This window comes from Microcaecilia unicolor, chromosome 8, assembly GCF_901765095.1.
Source record: "Microcaecilia unicolor chromosome 8, aMicUni1.1, whole genome shotgun sequence".
Classification (NCBI taxonomy): Eukaryota; Metazoa; Chordata; class Amphibia; order Gymnophiona; family Siphonopidae; genus Microcaecilia; species Microcaecilia unicolor.
The window spans coordinates 220,544,345-220,560,201 of NC_044038.1; the positions used below are offsets into that span (position 1 = coordinate 220,544,345).

At 42.8% G+C, this 15,857-nt stretch overlaps 1 protein-coding gene across 2 annotated transcripts in view; it reads right to left on the reverse strand.

The window, feature by feature from the left end:
- The window catches only part of EYA2 (EYA transcriptional coactivator and phosphatase 2), a 298,678-nt gene that overhangs the window by 33,784 nt on the left and 249,037 nt on the right, over positions 1 to 15,857 (reverse strand). For both annotated transcript variants that reach the window (XM_030212906.1, XM_030212905.1), the window contains one exon: positions 14,329 to 14,418. In XM_030212906.1, coding sequence (XP_030068766.1) covers positions 14,329 to 14,418 — 90 coding nt within the window. The remainder of the gene's footprint in view (positions 1 to 14,328; positions 14,419 to 15,857) is intronic.

A 15,857-nucleotide genomic window follows, 5' to 3' on the forward strand; every position in this document is an offset into this window, starting at 1 on the left:
TTTTTCTTCTTCTTTGTGTCTCGAGAGAGAGATCAGGAAAAAACCTGAATTTTTGAACCCAGAAAAGGAGAGGAGATATGGCGAAAAAATAACCTAAATATATTATTACGGTCCAGTTCTAGAGCAAACGATACTAGTAATGTCGTCCTCTCTGTGATAACTTCCAATGAATTTTCCAAAAACTGTGTCAAGTTTAATTGAGGAGATTCATTACCAACTCCGGCCCCAGAGATAAAAGGACTCGAGTCAATGGGGGAAAAGCTTCTGGGGGAATACCCGAACTTCAATAAAATATTTTTTTAATATCTCTTTGGCTGGGATTAAAGGAGACTTAGGAAAATTCAAAACCCGAAGGTTATTTCTCCTCTGCTGATTTTCCATGTATTCAATTTTCTTCCTTTGGGCATTATTTTCATTCATAATAGCTAACATAGAGGCAGATGCAGCAACCAAACGTAAAAAAATCTAAATCGTTAAAGTCCCTAACGATTTTAAAATAACGAAAAATGCACCAAAAAAAAAAAAGTCACACATGCTGAGATCGGTATTGAAACGTACAATGTATCAAAGAATCACAATACACATCGTTAATCGGCCCCCAAATCATGCGCAGAGCAGCCAAGCGTTATGTTAGCTGCTCTGCGCATGCCACAAACAGTCAAAACACAGTCAAATCACAAGCACATGGCTCCCAAATCAAACAAAAATAAAAAAAAAGGGTCGAGGGCAAAGGCGCTGGTCAGGAGCGTCCTGTATGGCCGTCCTTGCCACCCCCCACCCGTGGTCACCGTTCCCCCCGCCCCACTTCCTCCTGCATTCTAAATTAAGCAAGAAGAAAAGCAAACGTACCTTTAGCAGCCCCGGCCCCCCTCCCTTCCTCACTACTCTGTCTCCCCTCAGCTCCGCCTCCCGACATCCTCCGCCCTGTGCCCCGTCCCCTCTTGGGGTCGTCACCGCCATTCCCCTCCTCCATCGGGCCCCTCTCCCTCTTACCGGGCCCGTGCAGCACCTCTCTCCTCTGTCTGAAGGCGCTGCACGGGCAAGAAGAAAGCTGATGCCTGCCTTCGCCCAGCTTCTGTCGCGCGTCTCTCTCCTCCTGGGCCCGCCCCTGTCTGACGGGGGGGGGGGGGGGGGAGCGGCGGAAAGTGGGGAGCAGCGGGGGGGGGGGGGGGGGGCAAGGCCGTCCATACAGGACGCTCCTGATGAGCGCCCTTGCCCCTCCCGATCCTTTTTTTATTTGATGTGTTTTCTGACGTCCTTTGGACCAATCACAGCGCTTTTAGCTCTGCTAATGCGCTGGGATTGGCTCAAAGTTTGTTTATTTTTTCACTTAATGATTTTCCTGGCACAGAGCTGTCCTAACGAGAGGTCTGGACCTCTCGTTAGATTTCCTGCCTTTTTCCTGCGTAAAGGCAATCGGAAAAGGTTAGTGCATGTCGTTTCAATGGGGTTTTCACACTAATTGCTCATCTCCATTCCGTTTTCGTTAGCTGCTGGCTTCCTCGGTAAAGCCCTTTGATGCATGCAACGGATCAAATTTTCCTCGTTGGAGGGTCATTAAAGGCTCATTTAGCTTTAGTGCATCTGCCTCATAGAGTTTTTATTGGAGTTTACCTCAGATTCAATGGAGTCCATCCTAGTTGTCTGCTCAGTCACCTTACCAGAAAGCTCTGAGTGGGCCTGTGACAACTTCCCTATTTCTCCTCGTAAAGATTCTGCTACCTAAAGCAACGTGCCGTTTAAACCTTCAATTGCCTCCCAAATGGAGTCCATTGTAATCACCGCTGGTCTCACAATCTCCCGAGTTTCTCCGGAGGTCTCGTCCCGATTTCGTGCAGGCTGAGAGGCACCCGGCATCAAATCCGCTTGTGAAGCTGTTTCAATCGGTGACGAGGTAGCCACGGGGTCTCCACCATCAACCGCAGGGGCCACACTTCCGGATGCCACTGTTGGCTGTCTCTCTCCGTAGCCCAAGAAATTCCTCCGGGTCTCGGGGTGTAATCCTCTGAGGGGGACTTAAAGTCACTCCCTCTACACTGGGGTCTGAGATCTCCGTCAGGCCCCTCGAAGCGCCGGCTTGAGTCCTCTGAACAGTCAGACCTGATTCCTCCAGCGTCATCTATCGAGCGGCAAAGGGAGTCGCCTGACCCGTGGAGCAAGGTACGCCAGGCTTACCCTTCCTCTTTCCCATTATTAAACAAGGAAGATTCTCACTCGCGATTTTCGATGGTGGCTCAGGAGCTGGCGTTCATGCGACCCTCTCAGATGCCATCTTGGATCCTCTACCTGGGATATTTTCAGCGCTTTTTTTTGAGGGGGTACTTAGTACCGGAACGTTTTCCATTGTCTGCTAAAATTGACCCATGGTCCCCAAGTTTTAATGAAAAAGCTCAGGCTCTACACACCAATTCTGCCTTGTCATAGATTCTGTGACTGGTTGCAGGGGGCCTGGCTGTTATGGGGTGGGTCCCTCAGTGATCACCCCACCCCTGAAGGGTGGCCTAGCATTTGAGTACCGGCATTTTTTGCTAGGAAAAAAAGGACTGGATATTTTCATCTTTCATTTTAAATCATTTTCCCTACCCCACCCATTGTAGTGATGGTCTGCAGCTGGGAACCACAGACCAAGATCTCCTGCAGCGCTTGGTATGAATCCACCCTAATTCTAGCCACTAGGTGGGTCAATGGTTGGGTTTCTCTTCTCTACCTTGGAGATACAAATGCATTTTGTTATTTATTTATTTTATTTTCTGCATTTATATCCCACATTTTCCCACCTCTTGGCAGGCTCAATGTGGCTTACAAATACCGTAGTGGCGATCGCCATTTCCGGAATAAGAAATACAGAAGAATGTTCCAATCAGAGTATATAGAGTACACAGTAAATTAGAAAATAAAATCGGTAATCAATACATTTCAGGTGCTGAAATCAAGGGTAGTGAAAAGCGTTCGATAATGACAATGGGATAAAAGTAACCAAAATAAGAATAATTCAATGTTATAAAATAAAACAAGAACTTAGTACATTGTACTTTGGAAGTATCACTTGATAACTTGAAGAGAGAGATGTTTCCAGGAACCTTGTGGCCATCTTAAAAAGGTGCCCTTATTGTTCCAAACCTGGACAAATCAAAAGTTAAGGCTTGTGACACCTCAGTCTTGGCTCCCCTTCTTTGTCTATATTGTGGTGTCTGAGGCCAGGTCAGGTTCATATTAGGCCAAGATCCCGAGGAAAGCATCCAAGCCACAAACAAAACTTTAGGGAAGGAACTAGGCCCTTTTTGCTTCAAGTCTGCTTTAACCTTGAAGAAAATCTTTAAAATGTTGAATGACACAATCTTGTTGAAAAATCTATCAAATATGTCTCAGGAAGAAAAGCGGTATGGAGAACTTGAAATGTTATCATTTGCTTTCAGGGTAAGCTATGCCTTTTAACTGGAATTTCTAAAAGATGTTCTCTCAAAAGCTTTGAAAGTTCTAAATTAAAATTCAGTCTCTTATCTGCAGTTCCTTCCTTTACTGTATCATTAAGAGCGGTCTTTTAAATGAGAACCAACCACGGAATATAAAATTAACACCAGGTTTCTCCCTTCCATACCCTTCTTTTTTTTATTTTTTATAATTTTTTATTTATAACCATTTAAATTTTACAAGCGATAAAACTTGCCAGAAATACAGAAAATTTTCGCCGATGACACAAAATTATTCAGGGTCGTCAAGTCGCAGGAGGAATGTGAACGATTACAGGAGGACCTTGCGAGACTGGGAGAATGGGCGTGCAAGTGGCAGATGAAGTTCAATGTTGACAAGTGCAAAGTGATGCATGTGGGTAAGAGGAACCCGAATTATAGCTACGTCTTGCAAGGTTCCGCGTTAGGAGTTACGGATCAAGAAAGGGATCTGGGTGTCGTCGTCGATGATACGCTGAAACCTTCTGCTCAGTGTGCTGCTGCGGCTAGGAAAGCGAATAGAATGTTGGGTGTTATTAGGAAAGGGTATGGAGTCCAGGTGTGCGGATGTTATAATGCCGTTGTATCGCTCCATGGTGCGACCGCACCTGGAGTATTGTGTTCAGTACTGGTCTCTGTATCTCAAAAAAGATATAGTAGAATTGGAAAAGGTACAGCGAAGGGCGACGAAAATGATAGTGGGGATGGGACGACTTTCCTATGAAGAGAGGCTGAGAAGGCTAGGGCTTTTCAGCTTGGAGAAGAGATGGCTGAGGGGAGATATGATAGAAGTGTATAAAAATAATGAGTGGAATGGATCGGAGTGGATGTGAAGCGACTGTTCACCGCTATCCAAAAATACTAGGACTAGAGGGCATGAGTTGAAGCTACAGTGTGGTAAATTTAAAACGAATCGGAGAAAATTTTTCTTCACCCAACGTGTAATTAGACTCTGGAATTCGTTGCCGGAGAACGTGGTACGGGCGGTTAGCTTGACGGAGTTTAAAAAGGGGTTAGATAGATTCCTAAAGGACAAGTCCATAGACCGCTATTAAATGGACTTGGAAAAATTCCGCATTTTTAGGTATAACTTGTCTGGAATGTTTTTACGTTTGGGGAGCGTGCCAGGTGCCCTTGACCTGGATTGGCCACTGTCGGTGACAGGATGCTGGGCTAGATGGACCTTGGTCTTTCCCAGTATGGCACTACTTATGTACTTATGTAATAATATATAGGAATTATTTCATTCAGGTAATTCTATTCTCTTCCTTAGACCACTAAATAGGGAAAGTGAAACAAGGCAAGGAGATCAATTAAACAGCAAACAGAAAAAAACCCCCATGGTATTAACCTGATTATCCCCAGATATTACTCGTCTAATTCATTATTCCACATTGATCGTCTGGTTGGCTTCTTCAAGGCCAATACGGTGTAAAGTCAAATCATTTCACTGAAAACATATTTATTGTCCAATTTTAGTTAGAAATAATACATCTGATTACATTCTCTCTCTTTTAAAAACCAGAAGTTATTTAACAATACATATACTTAAGTCTCTAATTCAAATCCCCCACTGATTAAAGTAAGCCCAGTTTTCACAGGCTTCACTCCTTTTAAAGTAATAACTGAGGAAATATTTGCCCTTCTTAATAGAAGTCCATGCTTAGCAATAAAGGCATGGCTGTATCAGGCATGGTCGAACCGTATTTTTAGCAGCATTGTATTTGGTGTGATGTGAGGAGAAAGGCATGTGTGAGGGGATCTGCTTTTCTCATTTCCCAATGAATTGTTCTATACACTAAAGTGTGACAACAGGACCTATCACATTTCTGACCTAATGAAATACCACGGCACTTAGTGAGACACTACCTCATAGCCCACTGACCAACCTCTCACATTACCAAGCAAAACACAAAGCTGAACCAACCAAGAATTTAGACCCTATTTTAATGTTTGGTTAACAGATTAATTTTTCACTTGCGTATAGTGCTGGTGTGTCTGTGTATGTGTGTGTGTGTGTGTGTGTATATATATATATATATTTTTTTTTTTTTCTTGCAGGGGCCCTAATCCTTCTACTTGAGCAATGGTGGTTACATCATTGTGTCCCAGTGGGGTCAGGTGCTCAGGGCATTAAATCTGCCCCCCCCCCCCCCGATCATACACTCTTAGCTGAAAAGTGAAGGGACTAGTCTCAGCTTGTAGCTCAGACCCCGTGGTTGGCTGTTCGCCAAAAGCAGATAGAGATACTTCAAGTTACTTGATCTGAGCAGAAACATGGAGAAAAGAGTGAACAAGGCACGGCATGGAAGGAACATCTGTTAACCTGAATGTAACATCCAAAAGATTTATCTTTTCCCTTTAAAGTATGGAACCATTCATCTTTCTACTAACTAAAGTTCATCCGCAGCCTTTTACAGCTCATTCTATGTGAAATTCACATTTGAGCTGCAGGAATTTCAGAGTCTATACAATAAAACTTGTGCAAAAAAGTTTTTTTGTGTGTGAACTCATCAAAAACAAAAAACAACCCCCCCCCCCAAAAAAAAAAAATCAAGCCCAAACAAAACAAAAAATAAAGTGCATATTAGAATCCAGTAATGATCAACATTTTAATATACAGTTTAGCAGTAATGCAAATGCGCATGTTAACGTAAGCCACGCTATTTTAAAATATGCTGCTTTGCATAATTTTGTATTTTATCAGCTCATTTATATACTTAGAGGCCTGCTTATTAAAATGCACCAAGCTTTTGTCCCTAATACCTGTTAACTGGAAATAGAACGGTGCATTAGGTGCAAAGCTTCCGTGATAACTCTTAGGGGTTTTCATGGTTTCTTTTTTTCCTTTATTGCAGTTAATATCAAGTGAAGCTCAATAGCAAATGCTAACAAGACAGATAACTTGATATAGCCAAGAATAACTGACTGATATGTTAGCAGTTTACGAATGGTAATAATTGAGTCTCCACCCTTCCAAGAACCAAAATGGCATTTTCTTTGATAGCTTTATAACCTGGCATTTGGGGGGGAGGGGTTAGGCAAGAAGCTAAACAATGCAGAATATTAGACCATTCCCTTCTAGCAGAGGATGAAAAGGTAGGTAGACAGGCCATGCTAGATTTTATCTGCCATCATTTACTATGCTTCTATGTTAGTGGAGAGACTGTAAGGAATTTAGTGTTTTTAGTGCGTGCTAACCACTAACCTGCTTATTTTCGAAGGAGAAGGCCGGCCATCTTCCGCCACAAATCGGGAGATGGCCGGCCTTCTCCTAAAGCTGGCCAAATCGGTATAATCGAAAGCCGATTTTGGCCGGCTTCAAATGCTTTCCGTCGCAGGGCTGGCCAAAGTTCAAGGGGGCGTGTCGGAAGTGTACCGAAGGCAGGGCGGGGGCGTGGTTAAGAGATGGCCGGCCTCGGCCGATAATGGAAAAAAGAAGGCCGGCCCTGACGAGCATTTGGCCGACTTTACTTGGTCCCTTTTTGTTCACGACCAAGCCTTGAAATGCTGCCCGAACTGACCAGATGACCACCGGAGGGAATCGGGGATCACTTCCCCTTACTCCCCCCCAACCAAAAACATTTTTTTGCCAGCCTCTATGCCAGCCTCAAATGTCATACCCAGCTCCACGACAGCAGTATGCAGGTCCCTGGAGCAGTTTTTAGTGGGTACTGCAGTGCACTTCAGGCAGGTGGATCCAGGCCCATCCCCCTCTACCTGTTACACTTGTGGTGGTAAATGGTGGTAGTTATCAAGCTGTGTTAGGACATTAAACTTGTGTTATTTTCCCCTTAACATATGTTATAGGGCTCTAACGCTGAGTGCAGTGCATTAATACAGAGTTAAATACGTCACTCCACACTACTTAGTAATGTGATAAAAACAAGCTGTGGTATAGTTTATAAGATGTGGTATAGTCTTTCATGATCCGTCAACATACTGAACGGAATAAAGTGACCAGTGGTTCTGAAGCAGCAGTGGCGAAACGGAGGCCACCGTTGACCATGGTCTGACATACGGAGGAACACTGAAGGAAGACCCGCTCCTCAAACTAAGTACTTTTTGAAAGTTTACTGAAAGGAACTGAGGATAATGTTCCCCGTTTGTGATTATTACATCTAAAAGACTAGCGACTGATATTAGGAGGGTTTTTTTTGCCAATGATGAAGAAGCCCTAGCCCTTCTTCTGCCTAGAAAGTGGACAAGGTGCTTCTTGAGGCTTTTTCCGCCTAGAGAAACGTCTCCCTCATTATTGGCCTTACATTTATAACCTGTCTCCTTTATTTATACTAAGAGTTATTATCAGAAGTGGACACTTGTTCCCTTATATCACTGTAATCTATAAGATAACATTCTGGAGATGGCACTTTCCAAAAAGGTATAAACAAGATGGAGTTAGTCAAGAGGGCGGCTACTGAAGTGGTCAGTGGTCTTCGTCATAAAGTGTAGGGGGACAGACTTAAAGAACTCAATTTGTATTCGTCAGGAAAAAAAGACGGGAGATATGATAGAGACATACCTCCCCAACTGCAAAGGTATTAATTACAAATCCTTCTATGCAACCAATTTTTCCTTTCTGGGTAGCCAGCTTTGGAACACTCTACCAAGACCAATCCGAACAATCAACGGCCTTTTGCCCTTCAGAAAAGCATTGAAGACCCATCTATTTAAGGAAGCCTACCCTAACGATTCAACTAACTAAAGCATGCCCACATGATCCTTACCAACGATTATTACATTGACCTTGTTTCCCATTATCCTTATTGCTACCCCTAATCTTTTCCTCTCCATCTATTCTTCTCCATCTTCCTACGCTCACCTCATAACGCCATTTCCTTCTACACCTCATTCCTCCTATGTTAAATTTACTTATCCATTATATTATGTTACTACAAATGTATATTCTTCTTACGACTTGTATTTCTTCTTATTGTTACTATGTAAGCCGCATTGAGAATGTAATAAATAAAATAAATAAATATGCGGACTAAATGCAAAATAAATGAAAGGAAGCTCTGGAATGAGAAGGTATAGAATGAAGGTGAAAGGGGACAGACTCAGACGCAACTAGAGGAAATAATTCTTCACGGAAAATGTGGTGAATTCGTGCAACAGCCTCTCAGTGGAAGTAGTGGAGATGAAACTGTATCTGAATTCAAGAAAGCTTGAGAGAAGTACATAGGACCTCTAAGGAAGTAGATGGCATGGATGGGCAGACTGGATATTTGCCTATATTTTCCATTTTCCTACAACCCTGAGTCAGAGCTGCAGAGTTAGTAACACTTTTGGACACCCTTTTCTTCATAGTTAGAAGGTCATTTTCAAAGCCATTTCTCCTGATAAAGCAGTGTTTTTTTAAGCCATGGAAATGGACTATTTGAAAACTGCCTACTATTTATACAGGTAAAGAAACAAGTGTTTCAGTGTGTGTACTCTTTCCTGCCTTAAGTAGAGGGCGTTCTGGGGAGCGGGGTTAAGGTAGGGAGTGAAACAATACATGTACTTTTTTGTATTTTTAAAAGTATTCTGGTGACGTTCAGCCTATGGTAGTCGGCGGTTTTAAAGCCGCTGACAGTCGAGAGATGAATTAGACCTGGATATTCAATTTGGGGCCGTGTCTGGGAACCGATATCACATATCTGGTCTTCAACAGACTAAGAAATTAGGCAGATACCCGCATACCTAACTGGGCAAATATAGGACAGTCAGGTCCCACATTTACATGCAGTCTACACACATAAATGTTTAGAATACTAACACTTACGAGCAGTGCGCACAGACCCAGATCAGTGTTAACAGCGGTGCCTAATCACTATTCTGAAAATACCCCTCAACTTACATAGAATACTTTCAAATTAATGCATTTCTCTGCTGCATTCAGGTGCTTGCATTTATGTCAGCTCTGTAGTATACATGCAAGCCCCTAAATGCCTCTGTATTGCTCCACGGTGCGACCTCAGCTTGAGTATTGCATTCAATTCTGGTCACTCTGTCAGCGAAATTAGAAAAGGTTCAAAGAAGAGCGACCAAAATGTTACAGGGATGGACTTCTTCTGAGGTTAGGGCTCTTGAGCTTGGAAGAGGGGGGTCATGATTGAGGTCTATAAAATCCTGAGTGATGTAGAACGGGTAAAAGTGAATTGATTTTTCACTCTTTCAAAAAGTACAAAGACCAAGTGACACGCAATAAAATTACATGGAAATATTTTTAAAACAAATAAGAGGAAATACTTTTTCACTTAAAGAATAGTTAAAAGCTCTGGAGCTTGTTGCCAGAGGATGTGGTAACAGCAGTTAGCATATCTGGGTTTAAAAAAAGATTTGGACGAGTTCCTGGAGGAAACATTCGTAGTCTGCTATTGAGACAGACATGGGGGGGAAGCCACTGCTTGCCCCAGGATTGGTAGCATGGAATGTTGCTACTCTTTGGGTTTCTGCCAGGTACTTGTGACCTGGATTGGCCACTATTGGAAGCAGGATATTGGGTTAGACGGACCACCGGTCTGACCCAGTATGGCTACTCTTATGTTCTTATGTTAAATGTTAGGCATGCCGACCCTGGGTTACGCCTCTATTCTAGACTGAAATCTTAGCACCCAGGCTACGTTATAACATAGGCATCTACCACATGGTCTTGGGAGGTGTCCAGTTAAAGACATGCCTCCACAGAGGACAATTTTTAAAACTTTCGGCATATGAAGCAGTGCTTTATGCATGGAATAGGAACGAGTGTAGATGGAAATGCATCAATTCCCCGAAGGGATTTCTAAAACAAAAGGAGGCGCATACTGCCATTTTGAAAATTTGCCAGTATTCGCATATGGAAAAGTGTGTGAACTCCATAATAAGATTAGTCCTTTAACGGAAAAATACATTCTAGAATCACCACACAGTGGTAAATTTTGCACTGCTTATAGCAGAAAAAGAATACATTTGTCTTTTTCTGTCATCAATCATAACACATCATACAAATGTGCTGTGGTTCTGAGTGTCTTTATTAGCCCAGACTTCCTTCAGTTCTGGAAAACTAATTTCCCTAAGGCTGAACAATACTCGCCCACGCACTTGTCTATATCGTTTCCCCACTCTGCAAACTCATGTACTTGGCTTTCGTAAATGTCTGCATGGCCAACCCCACCTGGGCTTATAGAAGGATCTCTGCTCAAGTAGGAAGTTCTTGCATGCCGTGCGCAGGATGATGCGACACCACTTGATGGCGCTGTTCTATTCATTTAGCAGATCACGTACACCATTAGTTTTCACATCCTAGTCTCCTTGCTTCCTTCGAACATACACCGAGCCCCAGAAACCCAACTGATTGCAAGAACTTCGACTGGTCTAACACCAATATCTTTGCGTAACATCCCAGGGCCTTTCAGAAGTCTGACTGTACTGGCTTGTTGGAATAAAATGTTAAAGTTGTTTTTAAGAAACATCCAGAATCATCCTTGGAGCTGCTTTAGCCACTACTGTTTTCCCAGCCCAGACATGAAACTAACCAGAACGTCTGTCTTAACGGAATCCAGCGTCAGCTGTACATAAACAGTTACAAATCAGGGCTGAAAATAAAGGGCCCGACATGCAGAAAATGCTGAGTTCTTAAATTTATGTCCTATTTTCAACTAAACTTAAGAGCGCAACTCAGCTGAAAATTCATCTCAATTTAAGACCTTAAGGGCCCTGTTTACAAAGGCGTGCTAGCGTTTTTAGCGCACGGTAAAAATTAGCATGCACTAACCATGTAGACGCCCATAATATTCCTATGGGCGTCTACATGGTTAGCGTGCACTAAAAACGTTAGCGTGCCTTTGTAAACAGGGCCCTAAAAGTTTGGGGGTAAATATTCATCATTTTGTTTGGCTGCTGGCGGCATATCCCTGAATATTCAATACCAGGCCATGTTTGGACACCAGAATTGAATATCTAGGTTTAGGTGGCTGGATAAAACTTATCCGATTAAGTGCAATGTTCAGCAGTTAACTGGATAAGTCAAAGATGTTTTATGCAGTACTAAATATCCGGTTTAATCCTAGTGCTGACTCCGCCCCCAGAATGTCCCAAAACTAGCTGGTTCTGTCTTATAATGTTGTATTATGTATTGTGTTGACATTGCAAATAGTTTACCATGCCATACTTTGTATTGTTAGTTGAATAATTTTACTGCTATAACTGCCTATTGCTCATGAATGATCTATTCTTACTGTACACCGCCTTGAGTGAATTCCTTCAAAAAGGCGGTAAATAAATCCTAATAAAAGTAAATAAATAAATTTTAATAAAGACCCCTGTGCTGATAATTTTAGGTCTGCCATTTGTTTACCTAGATTCCTGAGGCTACTGGTGAAAATCAGTGCTAAGCACCTAACTTCTTTTCTCTGTCCTATTGCTACTAGTTCTTATGCTCCTAAATTTAAGTTTAGTGCCATTTTGAGTAAAAACTTATGTACTCGGCCTTTTCAAAGAGGCCAGTTTACGGAAATAACTCTCAAAGTCAGTCATAAATCCTGTGAATATATGAGGCCCAAGGCACTTAAGAGATCCAAGTCTGAATTCATCCCTGCCACTTATTTGCTAAGTATTCAATTCGACTTCCGGAAGAGTATTTTCAAAAGATTTCACTAATTAAGAAGATATCCAGGTACTGTACATTTGGAGGCTGAAAGCAGCATTCCTTCTGCGCTTGTAAGTGCATGAAAAGGGTGAATACATTTATCCATACTGCAGTGGTTCCCAAACCTGGTCCTGGAGGCCCCCCAGCCAGTCAGGTTTTCAGGATATCCACAATGTATATTCACAAGAGAGATTTGCATGCCCCGTCTCATGAAGATTCATTGTGAATATCCTGAAAACCTGACTGACTGGGGGGTCTTCCAGGACCAGGTTTGGGAACCACAGCCATACTGTATAGGGGCAAGGCCAAGGGTGAGCAAGAAAGGAATGTGTGGCGATTGCATTTGGAAATCTGCCCTATGTGGTTTACAGTTAGGATTAATACACTTGCATGGGGGTATTACCGCCCATGAACGGTAATGAACCCAGGGTGCCACAGGACTGTAAACCTCATGTAAATTTTGAAAATTGCCACACGGATGGTTAATCTCTTGGCAACGTGGAACCCTACAAGTGGCCAGGCTTCTATAGCTGGGACATATCCTTGCAGTTTGGACAGAGAAAGGCAGATTGGATGGGCCAAACGGGTTTTTTTTCTTCACGTCATCTATTGTGTTACATGTCCTCTATTTTACTAACATTTTCTATACTGCATTCCTATTAAATGATAATCAGTACAGTTTATAATCAGTTAAAAATTAACTAAAACAATTACAGCTGTTTTCCAGAGGTGGTTGCACCTTAATTCTTTTTTTTTTTTAAATGGGTGTTATGGACACAGGCTCCTAGTTTTCTCTTGTCTACATACTGCAGATGAATACAATTGCTTCCCACTGGTCTTTATTTTATTTTATTTTTTTAATTTGCATGACTAGACTATGCTTTCCTGGAATCCTGACTGAGATGGGGTTGAATTTGAATTCTTGGTTATGAGGCCAATAAGCCTGTAATCAAGTCTGTTCACTTGTGTGTTGCTTAGGGTTGAAGGAAGACTTTATGAAGCTGAAAGACTGGGTATTCAAATGGCAAAAGAAATTTAATGTGGAAAGAGGGAGAGGGAAGATGTTGGACTTGGAGAAGGGAGGGAGAGACGTTGGACCTGTGCAAGGGAGGGAAGGAGGAAGAGATGTTGGATCTGTGGAAGGGAGGGAAGGTGGGAGAGATGTTGGACCTGGGGAAGGGAGGGAAGGTGGGAGAGATGTTGGACCTGGGGAAGGGAGGGAAGGTGGGAGAGATGTTGGATCTGTGGAAGGGAGGGAAGGTGGGAGAGATGTTGGACCTGGGGAAGGGAGGGAAGGTGGGAGAGATGTTGTACCTGGGGAAGGGAGGCAAGGACGGAGAGATGTTGGGCTCAGTTGTGGGGAAGGAGACAGAGATGGTGACCCCCAGGGGGAGGGAGAGGCAGAGATGATGCACCTGGAAGAGGGACAAAGAATGAGCCGGAGAGATGTTGGATCTGCAGAGGAAGAGAAAGATGTTGGATCCAGGAGGATGGAGGGGCAGATGTGGGACCTTGGGGAGGGGGGACACGATTCTTATTGCCCAGGGGCTCAGATCCCTGTCAGTCCGCCCCTGCAGGTGGGAAAGTCCCATGTTAAAATGCATTAAGCCCAGAATTTACCGCATTTTTGAAAAAGGGACCCTAAGATGCATTGAATAAAATGGGACAGGTTAATAGCATTAGCACACATTAGATATGAGATAAATCTAAATACATAAATACACATTAACTCTAGCTGTTCGTTTGTTTATTTAAAATTCTTATATACTCTTCACAAGTCACAAAGAGGTTCTTGAAGTAGTTTGTAACATTAGCTTGTTACCATATTGCTACGGTCAGCCATTACAATTCATTGCTATAGGAAGGTATCTAGTTTTCAGTGGAAATGATGAACTAAAACTTTACCCTGCAGATCATTAGACATCATTTTTATTCCCTGCGGATGCCAGCTAATTGAACTTACTAATTCAATTAAAGTAAGATTTAGAAAGAAAGACACCATGGTTGTCTTTATTAGGTTAGTTAGTGCAATTGCTAGCTAGTACAGGTAATATTTTACATGCAAAAGGCATTACCAAAGCAGGGAACTAGGCGAGATCTACTGGGGATGGGATGTTTCATATAAACCTTCTCTGCTCACCGGTAATGACTTCTTGTATTCAGCAACAAATGTTGTTTGCCGGGCCAAAAAAACTCCTCAAGTTTCTCAAACCAGATGCGGATGATTAAGTGGCAAAATATTAACTAAAATAAGCAGCTACATACCTCCAGGTCATTAAAGAACAGATGTGTGTCTGCAAGGTTGAAGATCATTTCTTCCATCATCAGGCCCACCCTCACTGATGTCGTGGTATCCTGTTGGAAACAGAAATGGCTGCAGAATGAAGAAATCTTAATCTTCAGTGGAAAACTGTCTCGTGGCAAGTTGCAGTCTAAACCTGTTCTTTTTTCCACTTTGGCTTAGAACATGGCATGAATTTGGAGCATACTGTTGACCATTATCCCCGGATTCTATATAGCGAAACTAGTGTTCCGTGCCAAAATCTAAGCGTATTCCATAATAACGTGCGTAACTTAACTGGCTTTACAAGTTAATCAGCGTTGATAACAGCACTTAACAAGCAATAATGAGCACTAATTGGCAATAATTAGAATTTACACGTACAACTCACTAAGTGTATTCAGTAACATACTGCGCCTAAATTCTAATGCGTGCAGTTCAAAAGGGGCATGGCTACGGGTGGGGAAATGGGCATTTCATGGGTGTTTTCAAATTTATGCATATAGCTATAGAATATGGCCCAGTGCGCAGAAAAGTACATGCGGGGAATTACGCCACATATTCGTTGGTGTAAATGGATGTGCCTACTTTTAGGCGCTGTGATATCATCAACTAAGCATATTCTATAAACCACGCGTGTGACTGTCTGCTATTCCGGTCCCCTGCCCTGGAACAGGAAGTTGATGTCAGAGGGGGCAGGGGACCGGCAGAGCCGACAGCTGTGCACCTGCTCTGTGCACCCCCTTGCTTGATGGAGGGGATGCTCCCCAGGGGAGGGGGGTGCATATGCCCCACCCCAGGTGGCAACTAATATAGGTATGCCACTGATCCACACGCCGTTATAGAATAAGTTCTCGGGGTACATAGGTGGAGGCACCTACTTATAAACTTGCCCCTCCATGTGCCGCATTTCCTTGTTTCCTACATTATAGCATTTTAATCTATGAAACCTATGAATTTAGAGGTTTGAATCTACTCATCATTATTTGCTATTCTCACACTCCATAACTCTCTCTGTCTATCTGCTCTTAACTTTCTGTTCTGAACCAGATTCAGTCCCACTTATTAACTCCAAACAAATTCTCTCTCCATCAATAGCAAAACCCCAAGAGCAAGCCAAACTGGAGATGTGGCCTAATCACTCTATCTGTCTATTATTATTACAGCTATGAGCTTTGGTTCAAGGCCTGAGACTTTGGTTCAGGATCTAAAAATGAGAAAAGATTACAGGCCTTTAACTGTAATCTGAACTCTGAAGTTCCAGTAAGACTCCTGAGCTGTTGGGACACACCATGCAGCAAAATAAGGAAGGGCTAGGGTGCAAAAACCTCAAAAACAGGATGGTGCGGTTTACCAACAGGGCACAGTCAGTTACACACAAGAAGATATGGTCAGAAATGTAGAACTGAGTGGTCTCACAAGAAGATTCCAAGCAATGCTAAAAAAAAGCCAAGCACGTACGGTAAATGGTACCATATATGGTCACTAAGGTGGTGACTACAATATATTATAT